This window comes from Zonotrichia leucophrys, chromosome 4 (assembly GCF_028769735.1).
Source record: "Zonotrichia leucophrys gambelii isolate GWCS_2022_RI chromosome 4, RI_Zleu_2.0, whole genome shotgun sequence".
NCBI classification, from domain to species: Eukaryota; Metazoa; Chordata; class Aves; order Passeriformes; family Passerellidae; genus Zonotrichia; species Zonotrichia leucophrys.
In genome coordinates, this window is record NC_088173.1 from 27,948,191 (window position 1) to 27,969,539 (window position 21,349).

A 21,349-nucleotide genomic window follows, 5' to 3' on the forward strand; every position below is an offset into this window, starting at 1 on the left:
AAAGCTATACAGCGCATAATGAATGTACACAGCCATTCAAACTAACACAGTAATAGCTACACTCTCTCATTAATTGCAGTTGTACTGCATTGTACCAGGCACTGGAGAAACAGCAGTCTCAAAGCACAAATCCCATGCCACTGTCTCAGTAAGCTCTCCTACAAGACATAAACCCACACATGCTTGGCTTTTGAACCCTGGCAACAAGTCTGTTATCAGACTCGTACATTAGAGGTCAAATGTCTCATCCAAGGAGACTTCTTCCAGTCCATATTCCATAAGTTATATCAGCTTCCTCTCTTTTCTAGGAAACTAGGAAAGCAGCAATGAAACTAATCAGGGTATTACACTAGGTTTAAAAAACTCATGAAACCCTGAGGAAGTAGGCTGGAGGGGTTCTTAAAATATGAAAAAGACACAACTTTTATGAAAAAAAAAACAGTCTTAATACCTACTTAGCAGAGACAAGAAATCACAGCAAGGAGAAGGAGAAGGCCTTGCTCAAGGATGAGGCACACATGTGCAGTGGAGCAGCCAGTGAGCTGAGCAGAGGGACAATAACCCACCTGTACTCCAGAAGCAGGCACCCAAGACTAAAGGTTAAAGTGCCCAAAGAGTCTGCATGCACTCAAACACACACCTGCCAGTCACCAGCTGACCCACCTTTTGTGTCTGTGTACAGGCACACAAACAAGGCAGCTCACTACTAATCCTGGGCAAAGCAGTACCCAAATCCCCCTTATCTTCTGAAAGAAAACCAATTTTAAAGAGGTGCTCTAAAAAGTTAATAATTGAGCAAGTCATTCTCCATTGCTGAAAAAAGAAAAAAAAAAAAAAGTAGTTCCCGAATTATGTTCACTTTCCTATTAAATAATTTGCTTCCCTATGATTTGCCCACACCACTGAGCATATATAGCTGAACATTGTATCTGCAATAACCCAAGTTTTTAATTACTATCCCTGACATACAAATACAAATATTGATGTGGCACAAAAAAATACTCACTGGCACATATTGTTTGTGGTCTTGAATTATTTAGCAAGTCTTGAAATTCTTGTACATGAAATTTGATGACTATCAACTGATGAAATTAAATGACCAACCAAAATGATACCAGACATAAAGAACAGTCATTTCCTTTTACACTATATCAAAGCATCACTTTGGAGATCTATATTAATAATGTTAAAAGAAATGAAACTAAGGAAACATGGGATAGAAAAACAGTGTGATGAGCAAGTTCTCTTTGAAAAAGCTATTTTCAAATTCTAAGCCCAATTACATTCACTATAGCAGTCACTTCTGTAAGGACACACTACATTTTTGTAAAGCGGCTAATGAAAAAGAGGACATTAATCACCAAGGTTTATCTGCATTTTTAACAGCCATTAGATAGTTCCACTCTGACATCCCCATAAAAATGTCTTCCACCCTGCAACACACGGCTTCTGCATTCTGCAGACAAACACTTCACCTTAATATTTTCCCTCCTACTTTGCCACGTAAAACAGAAATAGTGCTTCAGTCCATTGTGCTTCATTATAGCAGTAATGTCAGCTGAGAATGCTGATAAATCCCTCCTTTCTTCTCCACCACCATGCTGGTTCATTTCTCGCAAGAAACCTAAATTGCTCCAACAGGCAAACATCTTGGGATTGAAGTAAAAAAAACGGTACTAAAGAAATCCTTTCTTGGATGTGCACTGGAGAGCTGCAATGATAAAGAGGGAAGGATAACCCGGTGTTTACTTTTCCTGCCATGAAGGTAAATTTTAGCTTTGCAGGTAGTTGACCAAGGAAATTAATGATTACAGACACCTTGGAACCATGGGAACAAAAGAAAGAAAGAAAGATGATGGGGATCAAAAGGAAATACTAACTCTGTCAACCTTTTTATGTACAGACTTCCTGAGATGACATTTTTTTATTATTATTATTATTGATGTTTTGCCCAGTTACAGCTATAATTTTTTTATTGCCAAAACCAAATCAGACTATCAGTGCCAAACACCTTTGATGCAAGAACACAGACAGGCAACCAGATGACGGAAAGCAAACCCAAGTTGCAATGCCAAGATCATAAGACAGCCAAAAGAAGAGATTATATCTTAATTGTTTTATGGTTAACAGACAAATGGCATATACACCAGCATAGCTGAATTTATTCCTCGTTACTTCCAAGCAACAATATTGATCGTGATTCCACGATCAATATCAAATTTTAAGTTTTCACAAAGCAATTTACTCTCTTCTGGGGAATGAAGTAAATCTTTCCATGGCAAGCTGAGACTCCCCAAGCCGCATCATAAACTTGGGACAGCTTGAAGCTGGAAGGATCAGAAAACAGACACAGTTTCCACATAAACCACATACACTGAAGAAACTGTAATTCCATATCTTTCTGCTCTAAGATGACAGTATTGGTTTCCCAAGCCAGGAACCCCCATAAGTTTGCAAAAGCCACACATGCAATCTCCCCTCTGAATTGCAGTCTTACTTTCAATGCCTTTCTCACTTCCAGTCTTAACAGAAGTTTTTTAAGTCATTTGTTAACTTGCTCGCCATGGCTCTTATAAACCAGTGACTCCCTGATAACAACACATTTTTTTGACATTTATTATTCAGCACTGATAACCAATTGGTAGCCTTCTTTTTATTCCCTGCAAAGTGTTCTGCTCAATAGCCAAACAGAAACTCAAACACATGGAGGAGTGCCCATCTTTTTTGTCTACATACAAACACAAATAAGGAAAACAGACATGGTTCCAACACAAAAATTCAGCTACCACAGAGGTTATACCTACATATTTATATGAGATTTCAGGACTAAAAGATCTGTCAGGAATACCTTCCATTAGCTACTTTCTCAAATTCAGGTTTGAAAATCTGTGCTTTGATTAGGACAACTGTGCTTGGGAAGGAAGGGCGAGCCTAGAAATTACACCTGAGCAATAATATCTTTTACTCTTTTAAACACATAATTCCCCAATCCATATTCTGCCATAGCCTATAGCATTACATTTTCTCCCATTTACAACAAGAATTCTTACTTGGATCCTTACAACAGCCCACCAGAAAGCAGATTGCCACAGTGACAATAAGGCACTTAAACACCTCTACATAAAGCAGCACCCGAGCTGCCAAATGCATGCTCCCAACACAGACTAGCTCCCCTTTGCCAGGTGCTCTAAAGCTGGGACAATTTGAAAGATCACAGTAGCAGCAATCACCTAGAATCTTCCCCAGTACTGTGGATACAAGAAATTCAGTATTAAAGATATTATTAAGGAGCGTGTCTTTGCTTGCCACCTGCTGCCATACCAGTATGACCAAAAGCAGAGACAGCTCATTGACCAGTGCTGGACAGGACTCACTGCCTGGCCTCAGAGGGGATGGATAAAAAATGAAGCCAAAATTACCCTACTGAATATGCTCTCAGAAACAAGAATTGGAGCAAGTTCTCATTCTGAGTCACCTGCAAACTGACATAACAGCTGTCAGGAATGTTAGGAATCCAAGCCACTCTAAAGAAAGTGCTCCACATGTCTCCCTATCAAGCCGTGTTCTCCACACTTATTGGCAGTGTCTGTGGCTATGCTGTGGCTGTAAATGGGGAGTAACTGTTGGCTGTGCTCAGAGGTGGGCTTGGCAAGGGCATTTCCACAGGCAGAGGTGGATTTTGAATCACACTGCACACACAGAGAAATTCTGAAAGACGGGGCTCTGCCTACTCTCCTGGGGGCTGCCAAGTCCATCAGGGTAAGTTGCTTTGCCTTCGCTCTCAGCTGAACAGATGCAGAGCCAGAAGTGCCCGAACATTTGCCTGCAGAGCATGTGAATCAGCAGCACTTTTGTTCCTGGTGCAGCTTTCTGGTTTATAGACAGCATTTCAGCTGAGGTCTTCTGAAGAAAAAGGGAGAAGTGGAAGACTTCCTCTGTTTGCCACGTAGCATAGAGGGGGGTTGCCAACCTCAGCTGAACTCAGCAAACACTTAATGTCCGTTAAGGAATTGCCCCCGTTTGGACAAAGCTATCTTGGCTTTGCTTGTGATGAAGGAAATGATACAGAGTAACATTTGCATACACTCTGTTAAGCCCACGCAGACATCGTCTATTTCACTGTCTTCTAAACATCTGATTTTGCTTTTTTCTAGTGGAAACTGAAAGAATGTAAATTGCCGATTACTCTCTTATGTGAACGAGTTTGAGCTTGTACACGGTGTTAGAGGCTTGGACAGGCACAACATCTACCCAGAACTACGACAGCAACTTCCCCGTTTTTCAGGCAACAGCTGCTTTTATCAAGAAAGCTGTGGCCTGCACTACTCACAGCAAGACTTCAAAGACTGATTTACACTCTTACATTCATATCAAATTTTTTCTGGATCTTATGTCTTGCCTGGTTCAACTCAGCATTGATTGAAAGAAATCATTTTCTTTTCCATTTCTTTTCGCTTGTCTTGCATCATCAGAGGTATCAAATGTTATCAAAGGCCTGCAATGTCTCTTCTAAATAGCTGCATTTTGGTCTTTGCTGTAAACCGATCTTCCCCCATCTTTATGAACAAGAATGAAGGCTTTGGTTAGATTTTTTTAAGCCCAGTCTCGACAGTTTTCCACATAACACCCGCTATACAAAGAACCCCAGTCTCTGGCCAACTCAGGTTTATGAATGGCCACATTGTACATCGCATTCTTAAGTCTTCCTTCTTCCAAAAAGCTGGAAGCCGAGGGCTCGCTGCGGAAGAGGCAGGGATGAAGCCTTCAGAGCCGGGTGCTCCCCGGAGGGGCTCCCTGCCCTTCCCCGCAGCCGCCCCGCAGGGCTCCCGGCCGCGCTGCCCCCGGCGCTGCCGCTCCGTGACCGGGCTCGCCCCGCCGCGCCCCCGCCCGCATCCCTCCCGGCCCGGCGGGCAGCGGCGCCCGGAGCCCCCGTCCCGGCTCCCGCTGCCGCCCTCTGCCACATCACCCCGGCGCTCGGCGCTGCCTCCTCCCCGCTCCCCTGCCCTCGCACGCCCACCTGCCCCCCGGCGCACCGCCCGCCCTCTCACCCAGCTCGGCACCCTGTTGCTCAGCTTGACTTTCTTGCACTGGCTCTCGGGCAGCTCCATGGCCGCGGGGGCAGCGAGAAGAGAGGCAGGGGAGGAGGACGCGCCTTCCCGACTGATGCTCGGCACGGATGAAGCCGCTGCCGCCGAGGAGCTGAGCCGTCTGCGCACTCCCGCGACTCGGCCAAAGGTGGTGCAGGGAGGAGCCGCGGCCCGGCGGCCGGAGGGAGGGACGGCCGGAGGGAGGGAAGAAGGGGAGGAGGGAGGCGGCTGAGGGGAGCGGGAGCCAAGGCAGCCCCGCCGCGCGCCTGCGCTGCGCCGTGACGTGCCGGGGGGGCGGCCGCCGCCACTTCCGCCACCGCCGCCTGTGCCGCTGCCCTCGGCCATGTCCGTGTCCCTGTCGCTCCCTATCCCTGCCCATGTCCATTCCCCTGTCCTTGCCCGTGTTCATGTCCCTGCGCCCACGAAGGCAGCTGGCTTCATTCAAGAGGACATAGCCCTAAGCTATGACGAAAGGAGACAGCCTGAAGCTGCGCCAGGGGAGGAGGTGTTAGGTTGGACGCTGGGAGGAATTCCTTCACAGAAAGGGTGATGAGACACTGTAATGGGCTGCCCAGGGAGCGGATAGAGTCGCTGCCCCTGGAGGTCTTTAAGGAAACACTGGGTGTGGCACTTGGTGCCATAGTTTAGGTGACAAGGAGGTGTTCGGTCACAGTTGGACTCGGTGCTTTCAGGGGTCTTTTCCAGCCTCGCTGATGGTGCGCTGCCCGCCCGCTCTGCCCTACAGCGTTCTGCCCGGCCGGCAGAGCGGGGATGTTCTCTCCTGAGCGTGTCCTCCCCACCTTCTCCGCTTCATGCACACAGGAGAGAGAGGCTGAGAGCGGGGATGTTCTCTCCTGAGCGTGTCCTCCCCACCTTCTGCACTTCATGCACACAGGAGAGAGAGGCTGCTGCGCCCCTTGGGAAGAGCTCGTAACGGGGAACGTGCGAAGTGGCTGTCGCATTATTCCGTGACAAAAATTTCTCCAACAAACAAAGCCCATCCCGTGCATCGCTCTAGGAAATGTCTCTTACTGTGGATTTAGAATCAGAAGTTCTTAGGTTCTTATTTCCAGAACGGAACTGGTTTAGCAGTTAGGTGCTAATCTTAAGGTGGAGACGATGCCATGCTAACAGGAGTGGCATTTACTGTATAAATATAAGTCCATTTACAATAGTTAAAGAAAGAAAGTACTTTAGCATTTAAGTGTTATGGGTGGAAATGGTGCTGTAATCACAGGAGTTGCATTTACTGTAAAAACATTAGGCTAATCAACATCTGGAGCATGTTTGTTCGCTGACAGTTTAAACAGGAAATAAAGCTTTCTTTGTGTATCAGTGTTTACTCCTGCTATATCAGAAAGACATCCTTACAAGGAAAATGTGTTGGCTTCTTTTCCTTCTAAGTATTTACTTTATAAGTATGTACTTCTAAGCAAGTATTAATACTCTGATTAAAGTCCTTATGCAAAGTAGATAATGTCTCCAAAACCAAGAAAAATATAGTTAGAAATGCTCTCAGCCAATTTAAAGGTCTGATGGAATTAATACAAAGTCACTAAGAAATTCAAAAATTGCAGTTATTTATTTAGGTTTGACTTGAATGCTATACCACATATTGCCCTGCAACTAACTGTTCAACAGATGGTCCCTGGCTGTATTCTGATCATGACAGTGACAGAGACAAAACCTCCCATGCAGTGCTCTCCCAGCTATGGAAAGAGAACCAGCACACTGCTGTGGAACAGTGACTTGAGAGCTTCCACTGATTGTTCAGTTATGTCTAGGATGCGCTCAGTTCGTGTGCTTTTACAACATGGTGTTACATGGCTTAAGAGTAATTCTCAGTGTTATTTGTGGTCACAATCTTTTTAAAATTCTGCTGTTATTTTATTCTGATTGTATTGGTATAGGTTGGTACTGTTCATTCTGCACTCTGAGATACAATAGTGGGAAAACCATAGTTTGCAAGAGTTGTAAGTTAAATCCAAAAACAAAGGCAGCCCACTTAATTGTGCATCAGTGATTTCTTCCAGGTCCATTTGACTCCCCTGTAATACTCACACATGGGCTGGGAGCAAAACACTGGATTTTTAAAGACAGTCTGTATAGGAGTTTAGCCTTGGTCAGCTCTTAGACAGCAAGAAGTCCCATCCCATCACAGGATCTTTTCTGCTACCTACTTTCTAAAGAAATGGTGCAATCTGACTTGAAGGTTGAGAAAACAAGGCATTGAGCACTGGTGAAGTTTTAGGCAACGGTACTTATGGTTTGAAAAACCACAAGAGAAGAAAATGCAGTTGTGTTGATCACCATGTATATACTGCCCAAACAGACTGGAGGTGGGGAGCTGCATGATTCCTTCCAGAAAATGCTGCAGAAACCCTAATGAATGAACTATATACAAGTGAAATGTGAAGTATGTCTGCAAATGTGGACACTAGTGGTCAGACAGATGACATAATCTTAGAGGTAATTAAAAAATCCATTTTTGAACAGCAATTCCTAAAACAAATCACCTTTTATGATTACACTAACATTCTAAAATAATGTATACTTACATATGCATATATAGTATAGTAAAATATTATAGTAAAGGCTCACACTTGGATGAGGTATATCACAAAACTGGTAAGTCTGGAAGGGAACACTGATGGGCTCATCTGGTCCAACCTCCCTGCTCAAGCAGGGAGCACATGGCACATGAATGCATCTAGATGGTTCTCGAGTATCTCCAGTGAAGGGGACCCCCCCAACCTGTTAAGTGTTCACCTGCACAATAAAGAAGTTCTTCCTTATAGAATCAGAATGGCTTGGGTTGGAAGGGACCTTAAAGATCATCTACTTCCAAGTCCCCTGCCATGGGCAGGGACACCTTTCAGGGACTAAGTTGCTTATATTCAAGTGGAACTTGTGAATCAGTTTCTGCCTGTTGCCTTGTATCCTATTGCTTGACACCACTGAGAAGAGCCTGGATCCATCATCTTGGTACCCTCCAGATTCTTACAGACACTGATGGGGACCTCTCCGAGTCGTCTCGAGACTGAACAAGCCCAGCTCCCTCAGCCTTTCCCCCTCCTAAGAGTGATGCTCCAGACCTTTGACCAACTTAACAGCTCTCCACTGGACCCACTCCACGAGCTCCATGTCCCTCTTGTGCTGAGGAGCCCAGAACCGGACTCAGCACTCCAGATGTGCCTCACCAGGGCTGAATAGAGGGAGAGGATCACATCCCTGAACCTGCTGGTAATACTCCTCCTAATGCAATATATCAGACAATAACCAACTTTGACATATTTTACAGAGGCTGTTGTCACAAGCATAGGTCACATCTCATCAGCTCTTGTCAAATCCAGTGGAAATGTAAATGTAATTTTATTGTTTGACATGTAAGTCCATCCAGTGCTACCGACACATTTTGTGTCTTTAACTTCTTAGCCTCCTCAGACTATTAAAGAGGGAGATGAAAAGAACTTTCTTTAAACATAGGAAGCAGATATATATTCACTTATAGAAAGATCTGGAGGATGAATTCTTTACCTATCTGTAAGATAATCTGCAAGTTCTGCAGGGCTATTTAGGGATAGGCTCCAATTCCACTTCCCTGAAATCTTTCAAGATTGGATTGATTTTGATATGCAAAATCATATGCAAAAGTTTCTGAACTTTAAAAGCACATTTCTGTGGGAGCCCTTAGTGAAATTTGGGTCAATATGAACTGCTGCTATTTCTTAATCTTCACCCAATCTGAATTCAAAAACTCTCCTCCTGACAGTGCTCTTGCAACCCCTCTCTATGGAGTAACAGAGCTGGATATGGAGCTAAGGCTGTGCCATTACTAAATTTTAGATTCTGCTCAGAGCATGAAGGCAGAATTGAGCTAAAGTTCATGAGCTATGTTTTTGGCTAGTCTGAACCCTCAAAAAGAAGACCTACTCAGCCTCTGAAAGAACCATAAGGATTTAGTATCCTTAACCTGGTTTTAATGCTGAATACTTCTGTCCAAGAGCTACTCTGTAAAATGACAATAATAAATTTGTATTTAATGTCTTGCAGGAGCAACAAACCCAAAATATCCACTGATATTTGGCTTAGTTTCAAAAAGGGAAAATACATTAAAATGGAGTTATTTGTTAAAAACAAAATACTAGAATCTTCATAGCCAGCACAGAGACTAGTTAAAGAAACTATTTTGGATTTTGATATGAAGGTTGGGAAAAAATAGTCTTTGAGCACAGATGAAGTTTTAGGCAAAGCTACATACACATAATACCCCTAAAGAAGGACTCTCAGCCCAGAGCAAACTGTACACACGGACACGCTGACCAGACCAGCTTAGGGAAATCCTTTCAATCCAACATAGGGCCACTTTTATAGAAAATAAACTTTTATAGAAAATAAATAGCGAAGCCAATTATCTAATACCAATCAATCCCAAACATATAGTAAGAATCCCAATGTGTACAATTTAAAATTACTGAGGAGGCACATGGTACCATACAGTTTCAATCTCCACTAAAATCTGAGCAATTGATCAAATTAGGAACAAGACAAGATTTCTTCTTAGGTTATATTCCAAAGAAATGTGTAAATTTTCAGCAGAAAAGTCAGCATTTCAAAGAAAAAATATTTAATTACAATACTAAAAAGTTATTTTGCCTGATACTTTTTACTACAGTGTTTCACCAAACAACAGAGATAAATCAAGCTTTAGATGTTCAAAAATATTGGGTATTAGAAAAAATAATTTGAGTGCCTTCTAGGCATCAATTCTAACATAAGAAGAATGTTTAATTGAGACTTGACTACAGACTAGAGACAAAGTATTCTCTAATACTTTGGTTTAATGATTAAAGACTGACTATCTACTTGTACATGACTTGGTATACAAGCCCAGAAATGCCTTGGCTATAAATATTAGCTTTAAGATGCATGTCCTCTTATTTCTAGGAAGAAAAAAAATATTAATGAATCATTCTCTAGAATCCACCCACTGTTGTCACTTACAATAAAATGAATGAGAAATTAGGGAAGAAATTCCTTTAATACTGGAATTGCTCCTTTGGTAAGCATTCTGATCAAATTGTGATGACATCTTATGCTCATCTACAGATCTGTTCTTTTGGGTTTTTTCCTTGCAAAATATCCAGAGCACTAAAATTCAGGCAGTCATACAAGCTGTTCACAGTTTTGCTCCTTTTTTCTTTTTTTGAGAAAAAAACCCATCTTCAATGTAGATTGTGCTGCCTCCGTAGAAAAGGCTCCTCACTGTTCTGTCAGCATAGTTTCCAAACTATTTCTCACATAAACTATTCTTCTTTTGACACTATTCTAGTAAGCAAGAATCTCAGAATGCCTTTTAAACAAATTAAGCATTTTGTTCAAGTTCCTCTCAAGTATCTCTTAATACTGGAAGTAGGGCTATGAAACAATCTTTAAAGGCTTTTAACCATAAATTCCTTATTCACTGATCTCCTGTTGGAGGTGCTATTCTTTCTCTGTTACCAGATTTGTGAAGTGGAAAAGATAACTGTCAAAAGCTGCCTGAGTTTAATAAAATTATCATGTGAATACTTCACCTGTAATGCAGCTTGCATCGCAGCTAAGCTCATTTACATAAAAAATAAAATATAAGAAGTTCTGTATAACTTCCATAGTTGAGAAAGATAGTAATAGAGGTGATATTTCTCAGAACCTGTTTTTTGTCTTTTGCAAAAGCTTTTAATACATTCTTTAATATCTAGACCGATATCCATGTCCAGCAGAACAATCTGGCCCAACTGGTTAAAGAAGCCACAGAAACATCAGCAGAAATGCTGATAAAACCCCTGAGTGATGAGAATACCATTTGTTTTCTGACATATTGCTGAATGTTTAACTCAGACTTCTTTTCATGTCCCACAATACTGAGGATTAGAGCTCTCTTCCCAATTATATTGCAAGTATTAAATCTGCTGAGTTTGCTCTTCAGACAGAGAAGCTCACTCCGTGTGCCATCTGTGTTCAGAATGAAGGGCTCTGCTTTGGCCAGCTGTGAGAGGTGATGCTTGGTGGCCCTTTTCAGGTAATACAGTGATGTTGTGAGAAGCTGAACAGAGGTTATTGTGGTAACAGAATACACTCAAGGCTGTGTTGGATGACAGAAGGGTGTCTCTGACAAACTTCAAAGTAGCTGAGGGAGATTTCAAAGATTGAGGGAGGCACTGGCTAGCAGAGAGAAAACAGCAAGGGGCACTGCAGGTGCTAGAACTCTGGCTTAAAACTCCTGCAGAGTTCCCAGGGCTCACTGTATAAAGTGAAATAAAATATAATTTTAACACTGCCAGAGGTAGAGAAAATTTTCATAATGCACAGTTTTGAAAATAATTTATTCTCATGCTCTATATTTCACCAAAAAATGCTTATTATGTTCTGAGCTGGCATTTCAACTGCTGTAAAAGCCAGGATGAATGACCACTAGAGGTCATTCAATGAATAAGAAATAATTCAGGCCTTCTGTTGAGTGATGTTCTTACTTGGGGTTTATTTTATTTTGTTCTTTGTCACTAACAATATAAAGAATTAACTTTTACAAGAGAGCTAAGTACTAAATTTCTGAAGATAAATGACTCCCCGTGTGCTCTGTAGGTACACAAGGATTTTAGGTAGCCCTATGTCACTGCTGACACTTTCACAAGTGCTATTGAATTTGAGAGCTAGACATACACTTAGAAACCTGAATACTTTGCTGTGTGTCCTCTGTGTATTTAGGTAATTAACACCCCAAAAATCCTAATTCCAGTGTTCAAAACTTCAAAAATATTTGTCTGTATGACAGATGTCTTTTTTCCACGTGACTTGGTCTATTTTGAATTTAGGTGCCGTGTAGTCACCCTGTCTTTGTCAGATAGAAGAACAGGTGTATTGTTTATTTAGGCAGGAGTAAAAGTGATAAACTCTGGACAGAGGGACCTCTGGTGAAGCAGAACTAAAGACAGTATAACTTTGAAGGTGTTTTCTCTCTCTATTCCTATTAAAGCCTTTGTTCAACATTGGAAGAAAACTACTTCTTTTCCTTTCTTTTTCCACATCTCTGCACATGACGTTAGGTGGGGGTAAAAAAGTCTTGTGGCAAATCTGTAAATAAGCTAAACCTGATGGGATCTCTCAAGCTGGAGTGGAACAAAAGAAGGTTACCAGGCAGGAAGATCAGAACTTGCTTAGGGAAGGCAACAAGGAGAGGAATGAGCACTTAAAGCTCCTTTCAGATGAGCAAAAGATGAAAAAATTACATGTGGCAGTTCTTATCCTAAAGCCAAAGAAGGAACAGGACTTTTTAGCTATGCTACTGGTGGGAGATTCAAGCTGAGAGTGAAAGTGAATGTGAGCTATCAGTTTGTTTTCCTAGGAAGGAAAATATACAGAAGACTTTCATGCCTGTCAACAATGTCAGGACACAATGTCCCCAGGACTGTTTTTGCCAAATCACAACTGTTGAAAAGAAAGTTCCTTCCAAGAGTAGATGGTTTTCAATTTAAGTAAATGTATTGTATATAAATATTTGCAAAGTAATTTCTAATGTCTGTTATTGAATTGCTTTCTCACCAGCTAAAAGTTTCTACCACTTTGTTCGCTACTCACTTCAAACATCATTTAACTAAAATGTCATTTCTGTCATTAAAATTCAAACAAATTTTCTTTAATGAGGAAGACCCCTTTCTCAGAAGTATCTGTAGTACAATTTCAATTTTTTTTTTTTGTTACAAATGGGAAGTGTACTATTAGAGTTCTTTTCAATAATTTATTGTTCTCAACATGCAAATCCACCTTCCAAGAATAACATGTTTAGGACAAAAAATATATATCTCATCTTGAAAAGACCTTTGGACTGCTGACTAGAGGATTGTATCATATGAACACCCACCTGTTGGAAAGAGCTGTAACAGCCACACTATCTGATTGCCAATGTAAGTTTGGCATATGTTGAGAATCCAACTGATATTTACCCCAGGAATTATTTATTCTAAAGAAATTTTCAGAAAGGTTGCTTTAGTTGGCTTTAGCCGTTTTGAAAAAAAATACATGTAATTTAAAGTTCTACTTTTTTTCTAAATGGAGTTAGCAACTTACAAGATAATTTTTAAGTAGAATGTTGCCCACAACAACTTCAAAAGATGGGAAAAACATTCTGTAGGAAAGTGTTAAAAGTGTTGTGCTGGTGGATACTGTAAGATAGATGGTGAGTTGCTGCAGAACCATTAACTTTGAAATGTAGCTTTGCATGAATCACCACTGAAAAAGTGAAACATTGAAGGTTTCCAGAAAAGAATAGTCTGCTTGTTGGAAAAGAGGACTAGGAGCATGAAATGTGTACTGGGAGGGAAAAAAGTAATTTATACATTATACTCCACTATTTGTTCTTCAGTATCAGACTTGTTGAAATAAGTTTTGGTGGACTACACAGAAGCCCTGTAGATGCCAACATCCTTGAAAAATGAATATTTAAATAGATATGCAAAATTACTACATGACAAATTTTTTACTAAGTTTTTTGGCTTGTCATTCTGTGTTTCAATTTCTCCTTCTGTAACATATGAATAATTATTCTTTTTACCATAGTTGCTTAATTTGAGGAAAATGCCTTGAAACCAAAGACTCCTTATACACCCAAAATATCACTATGTCATATGCTTTCAATAAAGTTATTCTACCATGGTGGCATTTACTAGTACAGAATTATAAAATGTATTTTGGTAGAGAACACCCAAAGGCCAAAATTACCAGAGACTCAAAACACATTTCTAATTCAGTTACAAAGGTGCTTAAATACAGCAACTCAAGAGCAGGGAAAGCCCTTCTCTAATCTAAAATATTTAATTAAACTACAGACATTTTCCTAAAAGCAAAAAATATTGAATTATTTGTCAGATGTGCAACTGTGAAGCAACTTTAACTGAAATACTTTCTTTGAGTCATCTCTAAGAAACTCAGAATTCATGTTTTCCCAGAATAACTGCTTCAATCCCCAGTGGGATACAAAACCAACCAGAGTTTAGAGCAGAGCTGCTGCACCTTGTCTTGGTGATACCTTGACCCTAGATCTGGTCACTTCCTGTGTCCCCTGTTCAGGTTGAAGGTGGCAGCAGCAGCAATCAGCTGGCTGGTTTGTTAACTAAGAGCTGACTTGGTTCCCAAGGAGCAGTTTCTCACCTTGGTGCCTTGGGCAGGTGCTGGTCTCAGCCTGACTTTACTGCGGCTTTGTGGTCAGAGTGACACAGGGAACAGCTTGTGAAGTGCTGGCACTTGGATCTCACTCTGACTCAAGCTGAACAGATGATTAGTGCACTTAATCAAATCAAAAGGAGCTGAAGGTTTTAGCCCTTTTAAAGAGGCTTTCAGCCCAGTAGCTAACAGGAGATGATTCTCTAAATGCCACAGTAATAATTTATTTCCTTTTATTGCTATTGATGTCCAAGAACAGTACTATTTGCTATGCTGACCTGAAAAATTTAAATACAAGAAAAACAACCAAAAAAGAGCTGACAGTTTAACTGTTCTTCTCCGTAGGCACAGTCAGTTTTGGTTAGACCCATTTGTCTGGAGACCTTGACTCCTCTCTAACCCCTTAAAAATTCTCTCTTGTGACTACAGACAATGTAAAAAATGGAGAAATAGGTTATTAAGGTCTTGGAAACAGAGACTTTTCAAACTTTTTCAACTTTAAAAACTCATTGGAGTAATCTTTTGAGTAATGCATATTCCCTAACTGTAGAGCTAAATGAGATATCAAGGGACACCCATGGAAAGAGATCAGGGATTATTCTGAAAAAGACTGAAAAATCTTGGGCAAACACTTCAACAAGTCGACCAGATGGGCTTGGATCCAGAATCTGACATTTCATTCATCAATACTAGCTAATGGTTCCAGGCTAGTACCTGGCTGTTCAGAAAAGCTTAAATTTTGAACTGAGGGAAGAAATCCTGAAAAAAAACCATAATACCAAGAATGATGCCCTGGAGGAATTCAGGATATACTGGGACAGGCGAAGAATAAAAAGAGGTCCTTTCATTATCATATGAAGAATGGAAATATTCAGGATATACTGGGGCAGGAGAAGAATAAAAAGAGGTCCTTTCATTATCATATGAGCAATGGAAAAAAAAGGAGGCAAAAACCTAGGAGAGATGACATATACCTTCAGGAAAGTTATTCTGAAATTTCTATCTGTAAAATGTCTCAGTAAAAATGAATCATTACTTCAGGGGCACTGTAATCATATGTCCCTATCATGAATCTTTCTTTCTTGCACTATCTTTCTGCCCGAAATAGTTCTAATCATATCAAGCTTCCTCCCAATATAAAATGGTTCATTTGATATAGTATCCAATCAGATAAGCTGGATGACTGTTAAAAATTGTTATGAATATACTGAACATTCTGTGTCTATGTGGAAAACATTTGTACTCATGTGCCTGTTATAAAGGATTAGAGTAACCTGATTATGAATTGTGTTATCTCAAACTTAAAACATTGATTGCAAGCCCATATGCCATTTTCATACCTGCATTTTGAAGCAGAATTCCAAGGGAAGTTGGCCTAAGATTGTAACATTTTGAGTATTATCTTTTATACAAGGAGATACTTGTTTTACAGTGCACTCTTTGTGGTCTGCAGCAGGAGAAAAGGATGGGGTATTTAAGCTACAAAGTACCTGTTTGCCTAAGGTGATAACTAGGATAAAGAAGTCTTTTGGAAGAGGGGCTGAGAACTTAAAGAATATTAAGAGCTAACCTACATGGGCATTTTCACCCAAAGCAGGTAGAGAAATTGCAGGAAGAAGTCCTGTCACATTGAACAGACAGACTTCTAATAATTTGAAATTTAAAAGTGAATTGCATTTAGATATTGATTTTCAACCAGTAAATCTGCTACCTTGTAAATAAAGAAAGTTCATATTTTAGTTCTTTTGCAGCTCACCAAGTCTTTTACTTCATATCTATGTATGCCCAAAGAACTGAAACATAGTCCCAAATGTCAAATTCTTCTTGAAAGCGTACTTAAACAACAATAAAAAAAGCCTGAAGAGCCAACAATAGGCATGGGAGTCAGATTGTTGAACGGTATGTTCAGTTTCAGAAGGGAGCACTAAAGTTTGTACCCCACAATAAAAACACAAATGAAGCACCTGGACTCTCTTCAGACTCCAGAAACTCAACACATACCAGGCCCAGTGGCAGTGGACAGGGAGCTAACAGATAATCTGGTAAGTGTCCAAGGGACAGACTGACCTGGTTTGTGGCAGCATCAGCTCCTGTGTTACATTGTGTTTCATTTGGTCATGACAGGTGAGCCTGCAGTTTGTTCCACATTTCTAAATCTTTATAAAGGTTATGTCTGTATATGGCCTTTGAAATCCATGGTTTAATTTGTATTCACTTGCAAGCTAATTCCCACAAAGGACTCTGGTAATGTTCAACAGAATGCCTAATAGTAATTAGAGAAAAAAATAGAGAGTTATTTATTGTGGTGAATAATTTATCATATTAAAATTATTGCCCAGAGTTGGCTTTAATGATATAAAATACAGTCATGCTGGAAAAAGAACATTTCAGCAGTGTGCTTTTGTTCTCTAGAAAACTGTGCTGCAGAACAATTTTTAAAGATGTTACAGGAGAAGGAAAAATAAAATTCACAATAATTGGAAAAAAGAGAACATTTGAATAGGAGGAATATTTGAATAGGAAGCAAAGTGGAAGAAGTTAAATAAGTAGAAAACAAAGAAAGTTTTGAATTTGTAAAGCAAGGCATACCTTCTGCAGAATAATATCTGTATATATCTGTATTCCTATCCAAATTTTCCTTTATACAAAGCCTCCCATCTTGTTAGTCTGTAAATAAAAGCAGATGATCAATATTAAATTGATATCAATATTACTTGAAATACAAGCATTTATATACAGAATCATCTTTCAAGAAAATTGTTCTTCCTGAGCCAATTTTAGAGGCAAACATCACTGCTCCACAAACATCATCTCAACACTTCCAGCATTTACACATTCCCTGATGATTAAATACCATAGTTGTTTTGACTAGGAAAAATGGCTGCACTGAGGTTTAGCTTGCCACATGTAAATATCACCTATATATCTCAACTGGCAGTTAACAGAGTGCTACCTAAATTCAATCTACTGTACAGAGTGGCAGAAGCATGATTAATTAGTTAGGTTATAAGCCAAAGGCTTCTATGTAGAGTTTTAATTTCAGTAACTTACCTGAATAATTACACCTTGAGATAAAGCAGCTTTAAAATATTTCTCTGTAGGAACTGGCTAGCAGGGCAGAATGGAGAGCATGATCTTACTAGAACAAGGTAGGCTATTGCCACAGGATTGTTTAATGCATATTTCAACTAATTTTTTTTCTTTTTTTTTTTTAGTTAGTGAGGGTGAAGATTTGAAGAATACACATTTCTTGTTTATGTTACTGATTATGATTTCAATCTCCTCCAACTAACCAAAAATAAAAAATATAGCTTGGACAGAGATGAAGTGCATTCTAATGGAGTCATTCTAACTTTGCTTAATAAGGAAAATTTACTGCTTTATTAAAATTCTTTTATTTAAGAATAGTATCTTCCCAGCAAACTCATTAGACTTAGTTTTAGCTCACATTGATTTGAGTTGCTTAGCTTGGTAAAGTTCTTACTTGACTTCATCCAGAACATGATTTCAAAGGCAGCTACCTACTGTGGGGCAGGCTCCATTTGATCCTTAGCCTTTGTGCTTAGTCCCTTTGATCTGGTTAAACTGACCTGTCCCATAAAATGAATTGATTTCTTGCTGCTACTCAACGTTCACCTTGCCTAATGTGCTGGTCACCATCTCACTTCCACTGCATTCTAAATATTTGTCTACACATACAGCTTTTCAATAGAGTTAGAGTGACCAGTCCCCATTGTGGGGAGACAGGATTTACCAGCAGAAGTTCTTGTTTCTCAGTCTGGTTTACATACTGGCTGTTCTGTCCCGAGTTTTTTTTCTTTTTTGAATTGGTAGAGCTAAAAATGAATGAGGGGGCCTTTGTGGAACCTGTCATTATGGCACTCAGTGAAAATTGCACCAGATGAAAGCCTAGAGCAACTATTACGAGAAACCACATAAGAACTACTCTGTGTGTATTTACACAGCAGCCTATAAAATTTTATTCAGATCTGAAATCTGAGTATGACCTTCATAATCTTCCTGTATAATTTGAAAGCGTAGAAGTACAGTTTAATGCATCTTTTTTAGCTCAGAAAACACATTCTTCTCAGAGAATTTTTTAGGTTTCTTGGGAAATTTCCCAAAGTTGTAACTAATGAGGTATGGGTTAACCTGTCAAAAACAGAAGAGAAGAAAGGAAAAAGCAAAGATAAGCAACTTACACACCTGTCTTTAAACAATCCCTGTGTCTGTGTATATCAGGGAAGTGTAGAATCTGAACTTTGCATTAAACCAAACTATAAAGCCAGTCATTTCTTTTTACAGACACTGTGTCATGAGAGGGCTCAAACCACAAGGCTTGCTGACAAATCTTTTGTAAAGAAGAATAATCTGTTCGACATATAGAACACAACTTCTCACAGACTTTCTTCTGCACTTTAAACAGTGCAAGCTTTTCAGGTTATTTACTCTGAAAAAATGTAGCTGAGCTCCAGCAGGTGGTTTTTTATGGCCTCATACCACATAAGAATCATAGCACAAAGAACAAAAAGAGCAAGCATCTTGTACCAAGATGACACGGTGATGTATCTTCTGACTGAAGCAAAACATGAGATCAACAGCCTCCATACAATGTAACTCATGCCCTCCTCCACAATCCATGCTCCTCAGAGTCTATACAGTTTGGCAGATTGGGATAAGGTCCTCTACTCCCTGCTTCAGCCTCACCCTTTCCATCTAAGACTATAATTTTCAGGCCACTGGCTTGAAGGGCTCTTTTGTAGACCTAACATTTATAGCAACTCGCGTGATATATCTGTACAAGCCAGTCCTCTCTTCAGAATCTGTAATCTCTCACTTCAGAGCTCATCTTTGAAGCCCTTGATTCACTGTGATTTAAAATGAGACTTTGAAGCAAACTGCATTCTTTGGCGATGAGGAAACCCACAGGCTTTGGGCCCTTTTGATCCATTTGTCTGGTGCCTAGCAAAGCAGAGGCCTTCTTCTATCTTAATAGCTATGTCCCTGAAATAGCAGACATGGTACACACTGACCTCCTATTTACATTTCAGGACATTAACCAAAGAAACCAACCATCAGGAGACATGGTGTTCAAAGATGTAAAATAAGCTACTGCATCTCCTTGAATACCACTGTTGAGAAAGGCATGCATCAGACCAGGAGAGCTTTCTTTCCATATTCTCTGGCTTCAGGAGAGACAGCTCCAGATTTGTGGTTAAGGCTTTGTACCAATAGTGTTAACAGAGTAAGACAGACAAATATGTGAGAGAGTCGGAACCTAGAGAAAATATTAAGGCTTTCCATATTACCAGAGAGTGGTCAAAATTTAAAAGCATGATTTTTAGAAATTCTAACTTAACATACTTTCTTTACTAACCAAAAATCAGATTTCTCTGGAGTTATCACTGGGAAGGCCAAGTGGCATCATTTACAGTAGGTATCTCAAAGAAGAATACAGTTGTCTATGCAAGGAGTAGAAGTTCAGATTCCTTCTTGAAAATTTTGCAATTATCCTTTTTCATTCCTTTTTTACAGCGTAAGGCAAACAATGAAATTATTGTTTTATCCTAGAAAAACATGTTTATATAATTTTGAGATATATGTTGTAAGAATCTAAATGAAAAGTTTTACTGTTCACATTAAAAGATATAAGGATGGCAGTTTCAGATGTCTGGGCTCTGCAGTGGTCTGTCAACACAGAAAAATTTAATTTTAAATATCTGCTATGGAGTAAGATTTGTACCATATGAACTACAGCTGATGAGAATACCCTAAGCTTCATTTTCATTTGTGCTCCTTGGAAATTCTGACAAGATTCTCTAGAATGCTGGCCAGTCAGAACACTGCACATCTTTCCTGTTTTGGTGTAGATACAGGAAAAAATATCACATGTTAATTACGAAATATATTTGAGAAGGTTAAGATAATATAAACAACTGAAAAAAGTATTACTTCTGAAGAACATAGCATATGATAGTGAAGAACGATTCAGACCAAACAGATTAGTCATTGTTATGGTAAATCAGTGACTTCCAGTAACAAAGACTAGGAAAACCAGGCATTTCGGTAATTAACTTAAGCGAGATACAGTTACAGGAGGCTCCTCCTTCTATTCCCCCGTTTAGATACAACCCCCGTGAATTTGCTGACCATCTGGCACACAGCCAAGTGAGTTCTGTATCGTTGTTGCTTCAGGAACCCCAGTCCTGCTCCTAATAGCACATTGCTCCTTGCAAAGCTTATTTTTAAAATGACAAAATTTTCTAAAAATCTGTTCCTTTGCCTGAAATGGTGAACTGAACAGCAGAGGCAAGAATTGCATCATATTACAAAAGATGAGCAAACAGAGTATGGAAGAGGAGAGGAAGTAACTAATTAAACTATAAACCTATTAAGATGACTTTAAAATTATGAAAGGTTTATAAACACACAGCATGGGAAAGAACAATTAACACATCCATGTAAATGGAAATTTGAAACAGTGAAGGATAAAAAATCCTTTCATGTCAAACAGACTATGAGAGATCTACCTAGTGGCCTTCTACCAGATAAAAACAATTTTCCTTTTTTTCCAGTTTACCTTATTAAACCATTTATACATTAGCCCATCAAAAATTAGCCCACAATAGGAGAAAGGCTTCACTTTTCAAGGAGAGAAAATAATAATTTAGAGGAATGAAATTAACGGAAATCAGATCAAAATTACAAAGAAAACCACAAATTCCTTGGTGTTGGAGAGACTCTACTACCCTCACAAATTCAAACTGATTTCAATACAATCTATTGCATTGAAAGGGAAAGTATGTTTGGAGTAAAGTTAACAGCAGAATTTTCTAGGATTAGCTTGGAGACTAAAAATAGCACATAGTATCATGACTAATTTTGGTACAGCGTAAGCGTGTGCTTATGACATTTTCTGATGACAAAGTCTGGAGGCAGTGTCAAACTAGAAAAGGCTTGGAATATCATACAGGTCATTGAACTCCAGTTACTGAAAGGGGATGAGGTTAGAGTGTACAAAGTGCATGGCTGCAGCCTTGGAATTAATAACAGGAATTTTCTAT

At 39.7% G+C, this 21,349-nt stretch overlaps 1 protein-coding gene across 1 annotated transcript in view; it reads right to left on the minus strand.

Moving 5' to 3' along the window:
- Positions 1 to 5,338, minus strand: part of PAPSS1 (3'-phosphoadenosine 5'-phosphosulfate synthase 1) — a 40,005-nt gene extending 34,667 nt beyond the window's left edge. Inside the window, exon 1 of the mRNA XM_064710928.1 lies at positions 5,049 to 5,338. Coding sequence (XP_064566998.1) covers positions 5,049 to 5,108 — 60 coding nt within the window. The 5' untranslated portion in view covers positions 5,109 to 5,338. The remainder of the gene's footprint in view (positions 1 to 5,048) is intronic.
- Between the last annotated feature and the right edge of the window lie 16,011 nt (positions 5,339 to 21,349).